Genomic DNA, 22,139 nt, shown 5'->3' on the forward strand with positions numbered 1-22,139 from the left:
TGCTGTTTGGGAGTATATAAACTAGATTTAGAGTTTCACATATGTATGTCACCTACACATGAAAGTATTAGATGCAGGTTACAAGGCTCAAGATTTAGGGACCCCAGAGTTGGGAAACTGTTAAGAGTTTAACAAGCTAAAATGCAGCTCAGTGATTAGAGCACTCGCCTCGCAAACGAGAGACCTGGGTTTGATTACCTGCTGGGCGAATTGTTGGCCAAGTTTCGTTTCATCACACGCCTCTGTTTACCTTGCAGTAAGTAGGATTGGCAGATGGCTTTTCCGAGGATGATATTACCTCAAAAAAAGATTGGTCACTCATTCCACAACTGTTTGTGGGACACCGCTGTGCGCAATTGGCTGCCGCATTTCGACAACAAATTCTTTACAGTATATTCTGTTAAGTGCTTTGAGATGTCTGGAAGATGTGAAAAGGGCTATATCAAATGCAAGGACTATTTATTATTATTTATTAATAGATAATAGCTATTTAGCTTGCCATTGCTAGTGCTTCCTGGCAAGCTTTCTGCTGCTTGTCCTGCTAGGACCAGCTTTCCTGTTGGTATTTTGGCTTGCAGGGTTAACAGGAAGCAAATGGGAAGAATCCCTGACCCTAGTGGAGTCACTGCTTGAGCTGTTGTGTAGCTGAATTTCAGTCCAGTATCGCAAAGAGAATCTAGTATCTCACTTTTGCGGTTCTTTTCCTAAGTTCGTATGCACTTGAAAAGACGTGGATTCATTTCTGTATCACAAATTCAATGAAACATCTTCTTATCAGATTAATATATTCAGACTAACTCAAACCTTATCATGAGGCAGAACATCCAGATCTTCCCCATCTCATGTTTAGTGCAGACTGAGGCAGGCTCTTATGTTAACAGCCAGAAGCCCAAGAGAAAACTGAGCAGACCTCAGTTGTCATGTAATTATCTTATGTGCACATAAATATTAGTCTTCCTTGGTCTTTGCACACAAGCTGTTTAGTCTGAAAATAATATGTAAATTGGCTGTATCTCTTAAGAGAATCGCAATTTAATTATGAATCCATGATTTTATTTTATGCACTTTATTTAAACAGATTTGATGTTTATTGTACCTTAGATTGGCAGAAATCGCACATTCCCTTTTAAAGCTGGCACCATATGACACCCAAACAATGGAAAGTCGTGGGCTACGGAGGTACATTATGGAAATGTTACCAATCACTGATTGGACTGCAGAGGCTGTAAGGCCAGCTCTCATTTTAATCTTAAAGAGACTGGATCGGATGTTTAACAAAATTCATAAGATGCCAACCTTAAGGTAATTTGTGTGGTAACCTAGTAAAATAGGCATGTTGGTTCGATATCTGTGAATAAATTGTTGTCAGTTAACAAAGGGATTTGACAGATGTGTGAGCCTTGTTAATCATGGACAATTAACAGACAACAGCTTTGTACAAGGTGGTCTAGATCTGTCCGAAAGAGATCATAAAGGTTCTCTTTGCAGAAATCGCCTGCAGTTTGTTTCTTTTGTGAACCCACCTCATGACTGTGAGTTTCCTTGTAGATATGATGCTTTCCAATTGGATTAATGTTTTAAAATATTTAGAAATCATCCTGAACAACAACAACAACAACAAGATTCCATTTATAAAGCGCCTTTCACGTCAGGAGGACGTCCCAAGTACTAAGTGAATAGCACAATGGGACCTGGGTTTGAATCCAGTCCAGGATGATGGCACAAAAGTCTTTCTTTTACTGGTGTAATGATTCTCTGTGAAATGAAATTGGGTAGTCTGTCCAATTTCTAATAGTCAGAGACCCACAAAAGTGCACTTAATTTCATACAAATTGGTAAAAATGGAAAAAGTTCATTAACTCAGAGGGGTGTGTTTTTTTAAGGAATAAGACCATATTTCAGCAGAATAGCTGTAGAGTTTGACAACATACCCCACCTGACATGTTCAATTTCTGAAGTAGTAACACGCTCTGTTCCTAAGAAGTCATGTTCCACACTTTGATGAACACAAACAATAACAACAACAACAACAACAAGATTCCATTTATAGAGCGCCTTTCACGTCAGGAGGACGTCCCAAGGCGCTGCACAGTTGGGTCATGACCCGAGCAGGGGGGAAATGGTCAGGGTGAGGGGAGGGAAGGGAGGGAGAGAGGAGGGGGAAATGGTCAGGGTGAGGGGAGGGAAGGGAGGGAGCGAGGAGGAGGAAGAGAGTCGAGAGGGGAGCTGAAGGCTCGGTCAAAGAGAAAGGTTTTGAGACCGGCCTTGAAGGAGGAAAGGGAGGAAGCAAGGCGAAGGCACTGGGGGATGGAGTTCCAGAGCCTCGGGGCTGAGAGGCTGAAGGCCCGACCACCGATAGTAGGGCGGTTGGGGCCGGGGACGTGGAGCAGACCGGAGCCAGAGGAACGGAGGGTACGGGCAGGTAGGTAGGGGGATAGTAGGTTGGAGAGGTAGGAGGGAGCAAGGCCGTGAATGGCCTTGTAGGTGAGGATGAGGATCTTGAAATCAATCCTCTGGGGGATGGGGAGCCAGTGGAGGCGAGCGAGGGTAGGAGTGATGTGGTCCCGAAGCCTGGTGCGGGACAGTACACGAGCTGCAGAGTTCTGAATGACCTGCAGCTTGTGGAGGGAGGTGGCGGGAAGGCCGGCGAGGAGAGAGTTCCCATAGTCCAGCCTTGAGGTGACAAAGGCGTGAACCAGGGTTTCAGCAGCGTGAGGGGTGAGGTAGTGCCGTAATCTGGCGATATTCCGGAGGTGATGGAAGGCGGTGCCAGTTGTGGTGCGGATGTGAGGGAGAAAGGACAGCTCAGGGTCGAACAAAACGCCGAGGTTCCTGACTGGCTTTGAGAGGTGGAGAGTGCAGCCTTGGATGCTGATGGTGTCAGCGCCTGAGGTGCGGAGGCGCTGACGTGAGCCAATCAGGAGGGCCTCGGTTTTTCGCACGTTGAGCTGAAGAAAGTTGTCTCTCGTCCAGGACTCGATGTCGGACAGGCAGGCTGTCAGGACATCGGTGGTCGTGGAGTTGAGAGTAGAGGAGGAAAGGTAGAGTTGGGTGTCATCCGCATACATGTGGAAGTTAACCCCATGTTTGCGGATGATGTCACCGAGGGGGAGCATATAGAGGGTGAAGAGGAGGGGACCGAGGACAGAGCCCTGAGGGACACCACATGAGACAGTACGGGGGGTGGAGGAGAAGCCATTCGTTGAGACGAAGTGAAGACGGTGGGAAAGGTAAGAGCTAAACCATTCAAGGACAGTGCCTTGAAGGTTGAGGTGGGAGGACAAGCGGTGGAGTAGGATAGCGTGGTCGACCGTATCGAATGCTGCCGATAGGTCGAGGAGGACGAGGAGACAGAGGGAGCCCTGGTCACAGATAGTCAGGATATCATTGGTGACCTTGACCAGGGCAGTTTCTGTGCTATGAGCAGCACGGAAACCTGACTGAAGGGGTTCAAAAAGAGAATGGGTGGAGAGGAAAGAGCGCAGTTGGGAGGCGACAACTCTTTCCAAGACCTTGGAGAGAAAGGGGAGGTTGGAGATGGGCCGGTAGCTTGATAGCTGCGACGCATCAAGGGAGGGTTTTTTCAGGGTGGGCGTGATGATGGCAGTTTTTAAAGGAACAAAGGAAATGTATACAACATGGTAATACTTAGTCAGAAATTGACCAGTTTTTTTTATTTTGTTGCTTCAGACGTCAGGTGGAATGGGAAGCTGCAAGTAGTTTAATTGAAGGCATTTGTTTAACCCTTCAAAGACAGCCAATCATTTCATTCCTACCGCATCTCAGATCGTTGATCAATGTTTGCGTCAATTTGGTAAGTAAACTGAGCTTTGCTTAATTCCTGCCAACCTTTATGAATATCTTTAAGTATGTTAATAAAGTGATACTAAATGAATTATTGTGATGCCTAACATGAGATCCCATTATAAGGATGAAAAACGTTTGCTGTTTAAAACAACATGTTAAACCCCATTGTGGCTGTAGCTCATCTCTCTTTATAGGTACACTATCAGAAATAACTATGACCTATTTCTATTTAATTGGTGAATTAATTTTATTGTGGTTTATAACTTTAAATCTATGCATAGACATAAAACAGGATGTTATTGTGCTTTGTAATTGTGCACTTAAAATAGACATTTGCCATCAGGGTGATAGCGCAAAAGTATAAAACAAAGGTTTCTCTTGTATCTAATCACAGTGGATATGATTTGTCTTGTTTGTTTATAGGTGATGGGTGTTGTAGGACCATCTAGTGTTGCCGATGGTTTGCCTCTTCTACACCTGAGTCCATATCTTTCTCCTCCACTTCCCTTCAGTACAGCTGTTGTTAGACTAGTAGCATTGCAGATCCAGGTATATGAAACCTATTGCTTAAAAATAAAGCCACCAAAGAAGTGCTCTGAAATGCCTCCGACATGAAGGGCACTTTATAAATGCAAGTTGTTTAATTTTGTCTTAATGAAGTAATTTTTTTTTCATTTTGAAGGCATTGAAAGAAGACTTTCCCTTGAGTCATGTAATTTCTCCATTTACCAATAACGAAAGGAGAGAAGGGATGCTTCTGAATCTTCTGATACCATTTGTGCTGACAGTAGGAACTGGCAGCAAAGGTCTTATTTTTCATTATTTTTCTACAACACAGAAACGGGCTATTCCACCCGACCAGCCCATGCTGGGATTTCTACTCCGCTTGAGTTTCCATCTCTCCTAATCGCCTCTCCCATACCCATCTCTTTCCTTCTCCCTCAAGTCAAATGCAAGAATTATTAGTATAGACGGTTATTTTTTTGAGACATCTCAAAGACGTGATACAGCTTCATGCAGGGTAGTGCATAGGGCACTTTAATTGTTCTTCAACTGTAGAACACTAACATGCAGATCAAAAGGCACAAAAACGAAATAAAAAGAAAAAAAACAATCTAATGGAGAGAATTGATAATAGAATCTAATGGTGTCTATTTTAAAATTAATCTATGAAAAGTAATTTCTAATTGAAGACAAAGCCACTGTAACATTTTTTTTAAATGTTCTTTGTCTAGAAAACATATTGGCTTACAGGAAGGACCTTCATTATTATAGAATGATTAATTATTGGTTTATGCAACCTTAAACTTTTATCCTTAAATGACATTAGTCTTTCTTTGCTACATAGATAGCCCCAAATTGGAGCAACCAGAGGTCTTGCTGCTGCTACAAACTGTGATTAATATCCTCCTTCCACCACGGATCATCAGCACATCTCGCAGCAAAAACTTCATGCTGGAGAACTCACCTGCACATTGTTCAACCCCAGGAGATACTGCTAAGGACTTGCGACGTGAAGGACTGGCAGAATCTACGAGTCAGGCAGCTTATCTAGGTAATGCTGGACAACATTAATCTTCAGCTCTGATGAAAACACAGAAACAAAATATAGGACAATTATGTTATCATGCACCTCACTGGAGCATGAGATTGCTTATAATGTATATCTTCTGTGGAACTGTATGATAATCTAGGGTTGTTGTTATGTAATAACAATATTGTTAGTTGACGCTGGTAAAACTGTTACATTGAATCGCATTTCTGATTTACCTGTCACTTTAGCATTTAAAGTGATTCTCGTCTGCTTTGAGCATCATTTGGGCAGTCAGTGGTACAGACTCAGTTTACAAATAAAAGAGATGGCAATGAGGCGGGTCGGTGGCCTGGCTATGTGGGATTTCATCGACTTTATAGTAAGAACAAGAATTCCTATTTTTGTTCTCTTGCGGCCCTTCATCCAATGTAAGGTAAAGAAAATTTCAAAACTTGTCACTTATTTAGTTCATGTATATATAGTTTCAATGTAGCGGTTGTAAACAGGAAAATTTATTCTTTTTTCCCCTGGGCTCCTCTAGCTACTAAACCAACCAGCTGAAAATCATGAGGAACTAACTGCAAGGCATCACATTACAGACCAGCTTGAGCGCAGGTTCATTCCAAGGCCACTCTGCAAGAGTTCACTTATTGTTGAGTTTAACAATGAATTAAAAATCCTGAAGGAGGCAGTGCACAGTGGAGCAGGTAATGCTTATCTTGCGAAAAGTTTCCTGTTTTACAGATTATTAAGGGTCAAAAGTCAAATGTGTTCTAACCATCTATTTCACAGCACTCCTATATCTTGAATATCATGAATTTCACACATGGTTCAGTATCTGTTCAGAGAACCTAATATGGAGGATATCTAAAATAGAAGTATGATAATGTGAATCTTTGTAACATATGGTTTATTTGTGTTCCTCTGTATTGGTATGTTTTTAGCACATGGTTTATTTGTCTTCCTCTGTGTTAGTGTAAAACTTTTTTATTGGATTCAATTTGTAGTTTAGTATTCTTCTTGTTTAGAAACAACACAAAAAGGGTTCACTTGTCTCATATAAAATGTAACATAAAATAAAAATATTACAGTATTTACTTTTTTAAATAACAATAGCTATCATTAGTTCAAACTAATTACTGCACAGTACTCTTTTGAAACTAAGATGGTGCTTATTTATTCATAGATAAAAGTTGGTAATGTGTTTGGATTTCTCCATCTTCTAGGCATACTATTGTGAGGGGAACATAAAGAGTCCAGTTGTTTATCTTTTTTTAAAAAATATTTTTTTCTTGTATTGTCAAATTTCTTACTCTTCTGAGATCACTGGGAACAGAATCTCATAAATCAGATTGCTTCACAACTGCCACTCTTGTCAGCCAGCAGGCTGACAATCCGTTGATGTGGCCAATGCCAGTTGGCTCCCAAATGACAAGAGATAGTCAACTTGACATTAATAATATAATAATAATCCTTGCATTTGATATAGCGCTTTTCACATTGGGAGGACGTCCCAAAGCGCTTCACAGAACACACTGTAAAGTGAATTGACTGTATATTTGTGGGCGAACGCGGCAGCCAATTGCGCACAGCAATGTCCCCCAAACAGTCGTAGATTGAAAATGACCAATTTATTATTGTTTTGTTTTGGAGGGATTATTATTAGACGTGTGGAGTAAGGAAACTTGCCCAAGGTTTCGCTCTGCCTGGAATTGAACTCAGGTCTCTCGCTTGCAAAGCGAGTGCTCTAACCACTAAGCTACAGGACTCCACAGAATTGAGTAAACTCACCAACTGATGTAAACCACTTAAAATGACAGATGTCCTCTAGACTTGAACTTGTTGGGGATTTAAACCACTGAACCTTTCGATAATAATAATCCTTGCATTTGATATAGCGCTTTTCACGTCTTCTTGACGGCTCAGAGTGCTTCACAGAATATGCTGTAAAGTGAATTGACCAGAGGTACATTTTGAGGCATACCCAGAAAGAAGGGAGGGAGCAAGTTGGAGACACATGGAGTTCCAGAGAGTGGGCATCGTGGATGAAAGCCCCCTCCCAAAAACAAAAAGTGGGTGCATAGTGGGGATATGAAATAGGTCAGGGTCGGCCAAACAAAGGGAATTCCTGGTTGGGTGAAGAAGGTTACAAGTGAACTACATCAAATGTGGTTGGAGTTGTGTGTTCTTTTCCTGGTTGCAAAATGCCAAAATATTCCATTCTTCAGCAGTGTTGTCCTCTACAAAATGAATCCAAGCTTCCATGTTATCCCATCGACATTATACATTTTACTGCAATTTGCTAATTCATTATTTTGATTTATACTAGACTTTTAAGTTACTGCTTTACAGTTGATGACAATACTAAAACTCTGATTGAAATTTTGCAATGTCATAAATATCTCATGTAACTTGTTCATTATATCTTTGCAGCATACCAAGGCAAACCTTCCATCAGCACTGTGGCAACCTCCACTTCAGCTTACCGCTTGAGTCTGGCTACCATGTCTCGTTCAAACACGGGGACAGGCACTGTGTGGGAGCAGGACAGCCAACCTTCTCATCAGGCCTCTCAGGACACACTAAGCAGGACTGATGAGGAGGATGGTGAAAGTGAGCATTTGTCATTAACAGACTGTAAATTCATCTTGCTTGATGATTGCTTTTAGTAGATTGAACATGGCACTTCTGTCTCCATTTCCACTTCATTTCAGCAGCTATAGGTTGCTTAGGGCTATGATAAATAGCATGAAATAGCATAAAAGTAACATAACAAAGATTGAAGCTGAAGAAAATTACATCTGGTAGAGCATGGAAGTACATGATCAAGTCTTGAGAAAACAAGGATACAAAACTTGTACCCAAACATGCACACACAGAGCAACAGATCTTTCACTGGTAATGAATGGGATGTAGTGCAGCATTTTTGCGATACATTCTAACTTTAAAATTCTTGGCATATAATTCAGTTAGTATTAGTGTCTACCACTCAAAAGAATCTTTTCCCTTTTTGTAGATGGTATGTGTGTTTTAAAAAAAATGCACCATGTAATGTGTCTCTGAGCCACATAGACAAAAGTTTCAGTTCCTGAGTGGTTGAGTTACTGATCTGCAGAGCAGCAGGAAAGATGCTACAATTGGTCTTTGCCCCCATGTTAGAAAAGGGCTAAACTAGCCAGCCAAGTTCACAAGTTCTTGGCCAAAATTGTTTAAGCTTGTACATGAAAAATAGCCTCTTGCACAGCATTAGACTAGGATTGCAGCAAAATAACTGCTTAATTTCAAGAGCTTTATTTGTTCAGCCTCAACTGTAGATGTGTCAAAAGCACATCAAATTTCCCAATTGCATTACCAGCTGGTTTTCATGTACACGTGGCCATTGTAATGGATATTTGGAGAGTAATCAAAAATAATTGGAGATATTCTGACCAAATGAAACCATAACCTTTCCTACCCTGAAATTTTAAAATGATAATTTATATGGTTTATTTGGTAATTCAACTCTGCTGTAATTTTCTAAATAAATAAAAATGATCACAGAATATCATGCACAATAAAACTGTTTATAATTCACAACTTTTAAGAATGTGAAAACACATGTATATGTAATAAGAATCTGAGACATCAATTTAAAAAATCATTCCACTTGGCACGTCTAATACTGCCCCACACATCCCAGACTTGAGTATACAATAGACCGCATGAACAAACTCTGATAGCACGCTTGTGTCTATTCATGCACAGACAAATTAACATGGTATTTACTAATACACCTAATGCCAATAGCATACTTGCAGAAATCTTAACTTGGCAGAGCGCAGTGATATACATTTATGTAAAATAGTTCAGAATGGCACAAAGTTATACTTCAATGCACATGAGCTTAATGCAGATCACAGTTTACAGCATACAGTAAGCCTTGCAGAATATGAATACAACCAAAAACGACAGTACACAATGCTTATGTTTACACTATCCATCCTAGAAGATCACTGTGGTGCAGATTTAACCCCAGTTTAGCTTTTGAAAGCACAATATGCAATCAATAAATGAGCACAGAGCTTTATACCTCCATAGGATTACAAATTGGAAGCTGTTCTCTCCCTCCTCCTAGTGGTTAGATGCAGTTATATTCACTGAGGTCTGAACAGTCTTTCCTCTTCGTTGAATAATGCTGTGTTGTACAGGGGTCCTTAAGAATGTGAATATAGTCGGATCATCTCAACTACTTGCCGTTATTAAACTGCTTTTGGAGGTTCCGGCATGTTCATGCAGTATCATGCAGTTTTATGCTTCATCACTTTGTTATTTGATGTGAGAAAGAAGTCATGTGAAATGTTTTCTATGTTGGATTGCAGATGACACAGTAAGCATGCCAAGCGTGGTTAGTGAACAGGAGGCATATCTGGCTAGCAGCAGTCAAGGACGTCGGCGATTTTCCAGCCATATTTCTAGCATATCTGCTCCTCAGCCTGACGCAGGTCATAGGATTTTGCCCAGCCACAGGTAACTGAATTTACAATTTCTATATGCATACACGTGTAAAGTCATTATGATCTGTATGACATTGTAAGGAAATATGAAGTTTAATAGTACAGGATGTCATTTTGCTTAAACAATATTGTTAAAAAAGTCTTTTACTATTTTTTCTCTTAAGACTTTATGTTGTAAACCAGCATTATTATTTTTTGTACAACGATAAAAATCATCTTAAATGTACATGTGGCGACATACATCTGTGAAATAGACTAGTACATGCTCTGCATTATTTCAGGGCAAATTATAAAATTGAGCGCAGATATTATGCAAAGCAATATTTATTTAGAATATAGTATGTTTATATGCAGTTAATATATTTTGTTCCCTACATAATTATTGTAGTCAAAATGTATACAAATTTTCCTGGTCAACATCTCTCTGATTTTTTTTCCCTATGGTTAACTTGAGTATTTGATAGCAATATCTGTTCAGCATATAAACACACTACAGATACTAACTATATATTACTGCTTGTGTTAGCCAACTTCAAATGAGTCTATGCAAATGTTTTTATTGAATACAAGGTAAATTAGATGTACCAATATGAAAACATTTCAGGCATCTGATGTGAGATCCATAGTTAGAATGGGATTGAACGAGTTTTATAGTACTTTGCTAAACTTGTCAATGTGCTCCTTGCTCAGCAAAACATGTATTTCTGATGATAGAGACCTGCCTCGATAAAAGACCCAATCCAGTTTTAGATAGATTAAAACTGAATTGGATCTTGTACTGCAATAAAATGCTAGAATTTGTGTTATATATTGGAAATAATAATCTGTTGGGGTAGTTTCCAATTCAGTTTTAACCAAATAACAAATCTAATCACATTTTATAAAATGAGTTATGTAAATATGACCTCCAGGAAGAAACATCTCAACATAAATCTATATAATTCAATCAGTAATATATTATTATCTCAAAAGAGAAATTTCTCTTGCTGTAAAGTGTAGCCACTTTGCTAGGATGATGAGAGCTTATAATGGGAAAATCACTTGTCATCAGAGTCATTGCCTTTAGTAGAAAGAAGATTTTAAACTCTGATGATCTTTTTCAAACAATCTATATCTGACTATGTCACTTACTGCCTGTGGCTGAGACGAGCCTTCTCGCACTCCTGTACCAATGGCACTCAGAAATCCCAGCTCCACCTCCTTGCTCCACTACTTGCCGACATCATCAACCTCTCCCTGTCATCTGTCACTGTTCCTACCACCCTCAAAACAGCCACTATCACCCCCACCTTGAAACCTTCCCTTGACCCAACACAGCTATCCAGCTATCGGCCCATCTCCAAACTCCCTTTTCTGTCCAAGGTCTTTGGGAGAGCCGTTGTCTCCCAGCTTCGCTCTTTCCTCTCCTCCCACTCTTTCGATGAGCCCTTCCAATTGGGTTTCCGTGCTGCCTACAGTGAGGAAACTGCTCTGTGTGACCAGGGCTCCCTCTGCCTCCTCCACTTCTCCGCACTTTTGACAGTGTGGACCATTCAGTCCTACCTCCACTGCCTCTCCTCCTACCTCAAGCTCCAAGGTTCTGGCTTTGTCTGGTTCAGGTCCTACCTTTCACACCGCCTCCACGTTGTCTCAGCTAACGACTTCTCTTCCAGCCCCTGCACTGTCTCATGCGGCCTTCCTCAGGGCTCTGTCCTCGATTCCCTCCTCTTCACCCTCTACATGCTCCCCCTTGGTGACATCATCCGCAGACATGGGGTAAATTTCCACGTGTATGCGGATGGCACCCAACTCTATCTCTCTGCCTCCACCCTCAACTCCAGGACTACTGGCATCCTGACCGACTGTCTGTCCAACATCAAATCCTGGACGAGGGATAACTTTCTCCAGCTGAACGTCAGCAAGACCGAGGCCCTCCTAATTGGCTCACGCCAGCACCTCCGTACCTCGGGCGCTGGCAGCATCAGCATCCAAGGCTGCCTCACTAAGCCAGTCAGGAACCTGGGTGTCTTGTTTGACCCTGAACTGTCCTTTCTCCCCCACATCCGCGCCATGACTGGCACTGCCTAACACCACCTCCGCAACATTGCCAGATTCCGTCACTGCCTCACCCCTCAGGCTGCCGAAACTCTCACCCACACATTCTTCACATCAAGGCTTGATTATGGAAATTCCCTCCTTATCGGCCTTCCCAACTCTTCTCTTCACAAGCTGCAGATCATCCAAAACTCTGCAGCTCATGTACTCTCGCGCACCAGACTCCGCGACCCCATCACTCCCACCCTCGCCCGACTCCTCTGGCTCCCCATCCCCCAGAGGATCGAATTCAAGGCCTCATCCTCACTTTCAAGGCCATCCATGGCCTTGCCCCCTCCTGCCTCTCTGACCTGATGACTCCCTATCAACCCTCCATTCAGAGGGCTCCAGCCTGCTCCATGTCTCCCGCCCAACCCAACCTACCATTAGTGGCCTAGCTTTAAGCCTCTCTGCCTCCACACTCTGGAACTCCATCCCATAGTCCCTTCGCCTCGCTTGCCTCCTTCAATGCTGGTCTCAAGACCCTCCTCTTCGATCGTGCCTTCAGTCGCCCTCCCACCTCTCTGCCTTCCCTCACCCCTACCCCACCCCTCCCCCATGCTCGGTGCTGACCCCTGACTGTTCAGCGCCTTGGGACATCCTCCTGACGTGAAAGGCGCTCTATAAATGTAATTTTGTTGTTGTTGTTGCAATCTAAATGTTTTATTGCACGTCAAGAATAAGAATATACCACTTTGTTTGCTCAGTCCTGTGCCTTTGGTTGGAAATACAATGAACGGAAAATTTCATATTGTCTCATACTGTAAGATCATTTTGTCTTAATTTAAGATGGAGCAGGTTTGGGGAAATTTCTTAAATTCGGTCTCAATTTGCAAATCAGTTTTCCATAGTCCTGAATTCTAGGTTTTCCACAATTTCACAATTGTAAATGTTAAGACAAAATGATCTTACAGGCTAAGATCCAGTGGAATTTCGGACCTAACATGCCACAATATCCTGCTATTCAGTATTTCTCAATCCTTTAGTTTACTCTGGTAACAATTCTGTACGCTTAAATATTCTTTAGAGATTGAAATCCCCTTGTGGATTTGAGAATAATGTTGCAATGTTGTTAGAGATTGTTTTAAACACTATTTTCTCTCATTAGATGTTTTTGCACCACACATCACTCCTGAGATAGCTGTTTACCAGGCAGGTTTCTGCTGTTCTCTCTGTAGTTGACTGCTAAGAGGCAAGCAAGAGAGACCCTGGTTGACTCTGATTTACTCCTCTTTCCTCAGGTCAGGTGCCCTGCCTCCCCTCAGCATTTCCTATTGAAATCAGTCTCATAATCTCCGGAAGTGGGTGACAGCCTGATACCTGCCCTACCAATGCACGCACATGTTTTTCTAAAATGGGTCTCCTTGAAAAATATACCTTTGCTGAGCACAGTAAATGTATCTATTGAATCTGCATTCCCAATGGAGTGAGATTTTGGTGTTTTTGCTTTCAGGCATCTGTGGGGCGCAGTGCTACTGTAGATCTTATAGAGTTCAGCACTTAATTATTTCATAGAATGAAACGGCTTCTGTCTGCTTGAACTAACCATGGTGTGTTCACTTTTTCAGTCAGGGTACTGAAATTGTCCCCGTTACACTACATTAAAATCTGGAATATGTTTTGTTTTTCATGTTTGTACTGTGAATGTCCTTATACCCACAACTGTTCCGATACAAGTCTATACTGACCTTTTAAGGTGTTAATGAATACATGCTGTTGTTCAGCATGTCACTTTTTGAACTGCCCTCTTTGTTGGACACGGCATGCTTCATTTCCCTAAATACTCATCTCCCTGCCCTGCAGTGAACCTAATGTCCTCGAGGACTCCCAGGGACTGGCTGCTGAGGTTAACCTTTCTAGGTACAGTGTTGCATTCATGTCGATGTATATGTGCTGGGAATCCTGATACCCTTTCCTCTGTCATTTATCAAGTCTTGACATCTGATGAGTAAAACAAAACATGTCACCATTCACCTGTCTTGAATATTGTAAATCTTTTGTTGATCCCCATCCCCTGTGGAACCTGTGATTTAAATGAGATTTAAATCTGCTATGAAGATGTTCCATTGCACTGTAGTTATCAACCCATGCTCTCATGATGTTCATTTGTGCACACGTACCCCAGCTTTCTAAATAATTAAGTCCTTGATGGAAAATTGGCTGGTAAAGGTGGAGATGTATAAAAACATAAGAGCGTAAAGTATGGGATGGTAAACGGTCATTCAGACCATCAAGTCTAATATTCCTTCAGTGAACCATGTACAATTTCTACTGTACTGAGTTCTCTCCATAATTCATTGAACTTGCTAATCAAAGCAAATAATCGGACGCATCACTTTAATAATAATAATAATCCTTGCATTTGATATAGCGCTTTTCACATTGGGAGGACGTCCCAAAGCGCTTCACAGAACTGTAACACTGTAAAGTGAACTGACTGTATATTTGTGGGTGAACGCGGCAGCCAATTGCGCACAGCAATGTCCCACAAACAGTCGTAGATTGAAAATGACCAATTCAATTATTGTTTTTTTGGTTTTTGAAGGGATTATTATTAGGCGTGTGGAGTAAGGAAACTTGCCCAAGGTTTCGCTCTGCCTGGAATTGAATTCAGGTCTCTCGCTTGCAAAGCGAGTGCTCTAACCACTGAGCTACAGGACTCCACAAAGTCCTTGCTTTAGACAACAGAAAGCTCCCAAATTCCTCTGTGATCCTGAAGAAAATTCAATGATATCAGGAAATTCATTTAATGTTGTTCAGAATCTAACATCAATATTACTTCAGCAAAAAAGTAATTGTTTCAGGCGACTTTAGTTTGCATTAAATACAAAAAAAATATACAAACTTCATTCTAGTGCAGTCACAATCCTCTCTTAAATCTTTGTATAGAAATCTGTAATAGGAGTGTGAACAAACTAATTCAAAGCTAATGTTTTAAAGTATATTTTAAATAGGTATTTAGTACGGAAAAAAGTTGGCCTTTTTTTCCTCATAACTCTCTGGTGAAAAGCTGAAATAGAACACAACCGATCAGTATAAACTTCACATAAGATAAATTATATGTGGTGATGTTGTATCCTGATGTTTTACAGAGCTGTTTCCCGTTTTCTTGTTTTCTAACACTAAAGACTGTATGCTGAAGTTTTGGAGCTCTTTTGTTAACATTTTGTGACTATTTGCACACACAATACTTTAAATTAACTGCTCATGCCTCCACCATTGCCAAACTTTTTTGCAAATCAACATAAGTTATGATCTTTGTTACTGTTTTTCTATTGTAAGTTAAGAAATTATTTTCCAAATGTCTCCTTGCATGTCTCCAGAAATTAGGCCTGATCATTTTAAATTCACAAATAAGAGTGTATATAGAATAAACGAGATACAAAACACATATGATTTGACAGAACTGGAGCATGCAAGGTAATATTGTGTAAATGAGATTTAGGTTGTTTTGTATTGTAGTTTTGACAGAAATAAAACAAGTTACCTCCACGGTGTGAAATAGATAATACAGTGGATATCCTGACTTTTTCTGGAATATATACTTTATTTGCTTTTGGCAGGTTTAGATATCTTTGTTTTCAACTTGAATACTTAACCAATCTATTAACTCATATTTTCTTTGGTTTAATTGAAAGGAACTTCTTTTGATTTTTGAGCTAATTTTTTTCTTAAACTCAGAATTGCGAGGTAGGCAGCATTTTTTTTATAGAGTATGAAATAGCACTACGAAAAGCCAACCATTCCTTTTAACAAATGGCCAGTTTATCTGCAATCTGAAAAATATGTAATATGCTTAACAGGGTAGCAAGTGTGCAGAGTGAACCTGGCCAACAGAATCTTCTTACTCAGCAGCTACTGGGAAGAAAAAGGGGTCTAAGGCAGGTAAGAGTGCATCGATAGTTTTTAAACACTGAAGAACTATCAATGAATATGCAAGGATTTTCATGGAAGACGAGAAGAAATCATAATATAGTGTTGGCCTCCTATTGGAACAATGTTATCACATACAAATTCAGTTGGGACCAGAAGTTAAGAATTCAATTACAGCAATGCTAACAGTAACTTTCTGACAGGCAAAGTGCAGTGTAACAAACAGCTTCAGAACTTTTGGTGATATAACTACTATATTCTCAAAGCTGATATGCAATTGGGAAGATGGCAGTGTAAAAGTTACTGTAATAAACTTGGTGGTGATGTAATCCAGTTACTGTAATAATATATAAAGCAGCCATGCAGTGAAATCGGAAAAAGCTCTATGGGTCTTTACTGCAAAACTATTTTGAACAGTTTTTAAAAATTAAAAACAATCTTTGCTTAAACAGGGTACCACCACTTTGACACATTAGATGGCATTTGTCTATGGTTTATAAAGAACCTGATCTATAAATTGGCATTGTATCATTGGAGCATTCTCTTTTCATCTCTGAGCACCAGATTCAAATGTTTTACGCAGGGAAAAGATTCTCCATTTTCTATAAGTATAACCAGTTTGGCTAAAATCCAGTTCCATGTGAGCACAAAGTTAGAGTACACTTATTAGAGAGTTAATAAGGATGGCTGGTATGGGAAATGGAAACAACATTCATATGCTGTTATGAATTTGGGGCTAAAGTGCATTGTTGGGGCACATTAATGGGAGCTTTCCTCTGCATTTGAGTATTCTTGTTGTCTATGCAGAGTTTGGTTCAAAAAGTAAGAAAAGTGACCACCTTAATTTTCATGCACTAAATTTTAATCACCAAAAAGTTATAGCAGTGAAATCAAATACATTTGGAATGGAAGTGACAAGTTGAAGGTGTTTCTTTTTTTACATAATTCACATTTGAATAGCCACGACGACCTCTGCTCTCACGACAGAGGACACAAACTGAACCTAAGGACCGACCTAATGCCCGCTTGTCTACAACCAGACGCAGCATCCAGCCAAAAGCTAAACCTTTAGGTAAGGTTCAGAATTTAGAATTTGTCATCAACAAAGTGACATTTATATGTATTTAAAGAGGTCAGAATGAGTGCCATTCGCATGCTCAAATTGAAACTTTTCCAAAACTGCTTTAACACAAAACATGTTAAATAGAAATTGATGCCTTTAAAAATCCCATGATCGATAAAGATTTGGAAGCATAATGTATTGCTCTGCAATAGTGTGAGCAGGTTTTCACATGGCAAGATCAAAGTGACTTGTGCAAGTCATTTGGGGAAGTGATGGAGAAAGGTAAAGTAAGCAGGGAGTTAGGGAAAGGGGACATATCAACCTGTATTGGTATTGTGCATTTCGTACTCTGTGAGTGTGACACTGTCGGATACGGGGAAATGTTTCCAGTTTACATGCCTTTTGGGTGCAAAACAAATTATCAAACTAAGAACTAAATTTAGGAATATGAAGAGAGTAGGAATGAATCATAATAGTAGGAAAATGGAACCAGATACATTTTTCAATGATATTTATTATAATTATAATCCTTGCATTTGATATATAAGCACAACAACAACAAAATTACATTTATAGAGCCCAAAGCACCTTATCACATCGTCGCAACATCTCAAAGCTCTTCACAGAATATACTGTAAAGTGAATTAACTACGTATATTTTGGGCAAAATGAGACAGTCAATTGCACACAGCAGTGTCCCACAAACAGTTCTGGATTGAGTGACCAAATGATTATTATTTTTTGAAGGGATTATTACCCCAGAAAACGATCTGCTAATAGACTACCAATATTTATTGTATTCTTTACCCAGAGAGTAATTAACAACTGGAACAGGTTGATGGTTGAGGCCAAGATACTGAAGTAATTTTTAAAAAATGACTTGATGTTGTGACGGGAGGATGGTAGGGTGGGTGTTCTGGAAGATTGAAATCAGACAGACCAAAGAGCCTTTTTCATCCAAACTGATCTTGTGATCTTTTATGTATTAAAATACTGATAATTGTATATTTTATTATGTGATTTCTGAAATTAAAATACATTAATTTAATGTTTCAATGTTGGATTCTGACAGAACAAAAAAGATCAGTTACCTTCACTGAAATGCAACAAGACACCACAGCTACTCAGATAACGATTATAGAGAGTAAGGAATCCTCATCAGAGCAGGCACAGGGCAACATACCAGAATCTGTGGCAACATCAGCAAAAACTGCCACATTTCCAGTTGCAGGAACATGGCCATCCAGTCCAAGCAGTAGCAGTCAGGTAAATGTATTTAATGCAGTATCTAATCAAAGTCCTGCCAGAGTGTTTCTTTTGAACATCCCAGTGGTTAGATTGAGAGCACCAGAGCTAGAAGAACAGGTGTTGTCTGCACTCAACAGAAGAATGGACTGTGGCTTGGGGAGAATAAAGAGTGATATTAGTTGGGGAATAAATGGAGGTGTTAAAGTGGGTGGCATGACTAGAAAAAAAAGATTACTGCTTTGACTACCTTTTTAAGACCACAGTTTTGATTTTCAGATTGTTATGAGAGTTTTCCTAGAGCAGCACAGTGGTATGGCATTTTTATGTATCCTATACTGGATTAACTCGAGTGCTTCTGAGCATAAGTAGGTGCTTTACTCAATGCATGGAGTGTTGTTACCCTAACCAGTTATTGAGTATTTACTAGTGGACAGTTACAGATGTATATTGTTACAAAGCTGGGAGCATATCTGCCATAGTGCAGGATTCTGGCACATGTGGAAGTTGGGGTAATAGAGAAAGGTTTTTATTAAAAAAAGTCTGTTTCATGTCTACCTCTTTTATACCATGATGTACTTACCTTGCTTTAGGCAGAGGCAGTGTGTCTGGAAACTGAGAATAAACTATGTGCAACTCATAAAACAATTATAACACAGATACCGCCCTTGGAAGAGGTTGAACAGTCTGAAACCGAAGACTTCACAGATCTAGAAACAACCACTTTACTTCAGCATACAGACATTGTCCTACATATCAGTGAAGACAACGGAACAGAGAATCCGCTTCTGTCCAGCCCATTGAGCATTTCACACATTGAAATTAGTGAAACTGATGTGGGTCTTGATGAATCCCATGTCTAAGGCAATTGATTGTAGAACCTTGGCGATCCTCTCTATTTATTATCCCTGTGGCTCAGTGTAGTGTATGAAATTAATGATGTTGGCTTCTGATAAATGTGCAAAGGTGATCAATTACATGGGTAGTCCTGTTTTGTCAATTTGTTTTGAATTGCTACATGATTTCATGACAGATTTGGGAAAATTGATTTAATCTGGAGTTTTCTAACATTTAGTATAAATATAAAACCAAAAAAAATCACAGGTACCTGTTATAAATAAAATATGTTGATTATTTTAGTTGTTCCAAGTTGTCAAAACTGGGAGGAAAAAAAAGCTGTTTTTCTCCAGAAATCTTAAATAAGTTTTAGAATTGAACCTGATTGTTTTAACAAAATAACAATTAAATCAACAATGGAATATAACACTGAAGAAGCCATCAAAACACCAAAACTAAGTGAGGAATTGTCAACAACAAATATATTGCTACAGTGATTTCATGTAATAGCCTGTCTGTTCCAGCCTCAGCAGAATGTTGTTTGAAAATAGATGCTTTCAGCCTTAACAATATATTATATGTTTTTGCCTTATAATTCTACTGTATTACAGACTGAATCAGCTTGATGACAAAATTACTCTATCTGTAACCTTTTTTTAAGTTGAGGAACACAAGTGAAGGGACAAAGCCTGCAATGCAATTCATTACTTAGGCTGTAAAGAGTAAAGGCTGAGAGGGTAAAATGTAATGTATTTAGTGTGAAAAGAGAAGCTGTGCTTTGAGGCAGCTTTAGCAATGGAGTAAACATTCTCTTTGACATCAGAGAAGTTAGTGAGGCTAAGAATCATAGTAATTTATAGCACAGAAGAAGACCATTTGGCCTACCAAGGAATAAGGAGCAATCATTTCAATCCTATTTACTTGAGTTTTCCCCGCATCCCTATAGCTTAGATATGGATCTACTTCCCTTTTGAACGCTCATATGGACTCTGCCTCAACCACCGCTCCCAGCAGGCCATTCTGCAAGAATGTTCATAGATAAAGAAAGATTAATATTTCAGCCATTGACGAGGTGAGGCCATTGGTTAAACTAGCAAGAGAACTGAAAATATTGTGATATGGCAATAGTTTCATGGGAAAAAAGCATCATCTTTCCTAAGCATCCACTGATCATGACAGCAGATTTGGAAGAAGGAAAAGTGAACAAAAACAAAAAAAACTGAAATCAAGGAGAGACTAAAGGCACAGCAAAAGATAGAGGCAAGTTCAGAAACGCATCTGTTTTAAACAATCAAAGGAATACAATTTGAGACCTTACTTGGGTCTAAAAAGTGGAGGATCAGACGTACTCAATTGATATAAAACGTAATGTCAGTCGTAGTGATAGAATGGCAGTAATGAATGGAAGATTCTTGCCCAGATCATCATAACAGAAAAGTGAGCCAAAGAGATTGTTTTTCTTCTTGGGAGAGTAAGCAACTGAACCGAATGGAATAGAGATAGAAAATAAGTTGTACACATCGTATATTTTATGTATAATAGTATATTTTGAAGTGAATGAATATATATGTATAATTCAAGTAAATTAAAATGTTTAGTTTGAAAGGGTAGATAAATAAAGTACGATCATCTCCCCCAACTTCCTTCCAGCTCATACTCCCATTCATCTTTGTAAAATGTTTTGAGATATTCTAGAAAGGCGCTTGGGTAAGTGCAATTTGTTGTAGAATATCTAATGCTTCCTGTGCATCTCACATTTAGTAAATGTAATAGTTGTAATGCAGTATTTCCATTTGACTGTTCGGAAGATATCACCTCAATTATTTCATGACATTTTGTTTAAAAGACTGCCAAACAGTGTGCCCCCCTTTTTTTTATTGACTTGTGTGAAATACCCAGAGTACTTGTTCTAAACCGTGCAAATTTAATTTTTAAGGTTAGGTGAGAGATCACAGAAATGGAAGATGTTTGTGGCAGACTGGCAGCATCAAGCATTCTCTAGTCAGATCATATCATAGGCTAAGTGCAGTTCAAAACTTGCTTTGCACTGGCCTTACAAATTATTTTAATAAACGTAGATTTCAGATAAATATGCCTGCCTGCACCATTTTACTGCAATCCCCTTCCATAAATAGGTGATATTATGTAATTTCATTTTCCTGGAATCAGTTCTCCAGAGTGAGATTGTCCAGTTAGATCCATCCTTTTAAATTATTTTAGGACCTTAAGGAGCAGCAGTGTCAGATGAGCTGCCTTTGCGAGGCTCATTAAGATTCAAGCCTTGGTCAAAAACAGTGAAAGCAATGCACTACACAGTCATCTTTTTCTCAAGTAAAATTATCACCCTGCTGTCTTCATATCATTTTAAAAATAAGCTCAATAAGAATTAATTATGTTTTCCTTAATTTTGTTGGGAAGGCTTTGTGGTAGATTAAATTGTCTCAAGCTGGTCCTAGCAATTTGTGTAATCAAATGTGAGGTCTTTAAATGCGGTTATGTTTTCAGGTACAATGTTTGTGGTTGTGTTGCCAATTATATTATTTATTGTGCTTTGTTTTTAGTTGTATGTTATTGTATATGTATCATGTTGAAAGTAAATTCACAAGCCAAAATAAGATAATTCCAAATAAAGTGACTATTTGAAATTGCCATTGTCTTCTGATACCTGCAGCCCTATTAAGACCCACAAACAAGATAGATTCCAATGATTCTGTTGGTCGGCAAATTAAAGCACATTATAAACAATAATTAAAAAGTGCTAACAATTTATATTCTACTTCATCGCTATGATTTTTGTCTAGTGCTTTTTAAAATAATGCAACTAATTTGATTAAAATCTACTTTAGACTAAATTCCAATAGTATATATCTTGCACACTCATGATTGGATTCTGATAGCACAAATTGACTGCTGGATAGAATACAGAATAGTCTGTACCTAGTAATTCATTTTTTATGTCTTTTAGAAACTTATACGAGGTAATGGGAACAGATAAAACATTTATTTGGATGTACCAGATAGTCATTACGTCCCGGCTTAACTAAGCCAACTGTCTGCTCACTGGACTTCCCAACTCTTCCCTATTCAGAACTCTGCAGCTTATGTCCTCCCGCACCAGACTCTGAGAACCTATCACTCCCGTTCTTGCCTGGCTTCACTGGCTCCCCATTCCTCAGAGAATTGAGTACAAACCCTTCAAGGTACTTCACAGTTT

At 39.4% G+C, this 22,139-nt stretch overlaps 1 protein-coding gene across 1 annotated transcript in view; it reads left to right on the top strand.

Moving 5' to 3' along the window:
* Nucleotides 1–21,574, top strand: part of LOC103182963 (unc-80 homolog, NALCN channel complex subunit) — a 72,973-nt gene extending 51,399 nt beyond the window's left edge. Inside the window, exons 51-65 of the mRNA XM_042336237.1 lie at nucleotides 1,102–1,302; nucleotides 3,691–3,814; nucleotides 4,231–4,356; nucleotides 4,490–4,613; nucleotides 5,156–5,362; nucleotides 5,590–5,774; nucleotides 5,883–6,048; nucleotides 7,775–7,954; nucleotides 9,700–9,847; nucleotides 13,711–13,767; nucleotides 15,711–15,792; nucleotides 16,741–16,852; nucleotides 17,916–18,327; nucleotides 18,576–18,600; nucleotides 18,682–21,574. Of these exons, the coding sequence (XP_042192171.1) occupies nucleotides 1,102–1,302; nucleotides 3,691–3,814; nucleotides 4,231–4,356; nucleotides 4,490–4,613; nucleotides 5,156–5,362; nucleotides 5,590–5,774; nucleotides 5,883–6,048; nucleotides 7,775–7,954; nucleotides 9,700–9,847; nucleotides 13,711–13,767; nucleotides 15,711–15,792; nucleotides 16,741–16,852; nucleotides 17,916–18,327; nucleotides 18,576–18,600; nucleotides 18,682–18,951 (2,419 nt within the window). The 3' untranslated portion in view covers nucleotides 18,952–21,574. The remainder of the gene's footprint in view (nucleotides 1–1,101; nucleotides 1,303–3,690; nucleotides 3,815–4,230; nucleotides 4,357–4,489; nucleotides 4,614–5,155; nucleotides 5,363–5,589; nucleotides 5,775–5,882; nucleotides 6,049–7,774; nucleotides 7,955–9,699; nucleotides 9,848–13,710; nucleotides 13,768–15,710; nucleotides 15,793–16,740; nucleotides 16,853–17,915; nucleotides 18,328–18,575; nucleotides 18,601–18,681) is intronic.
* The last annotated feature ends 565 nt before the right edge of the window (nucleotides 21,575–22,139 follow it).

The sequence above is a fragment of the Callorhinchus milii genome, unplaced genomic scaffold (genome assembly GCF_018977255.1).
Source record: "Callorhinchus milii isolate IMCB2004 unplaced genomic scaffold, IMCB_Cmil_1.0 Scaffold6, whole genome shotgun sequence".
NCBI lineage: Eukaryota > Metazoa > Chordata > Chondrichthyes > Chimaeriformes > Callorhinchidae > Callorhinchus > Callorhinchus milii.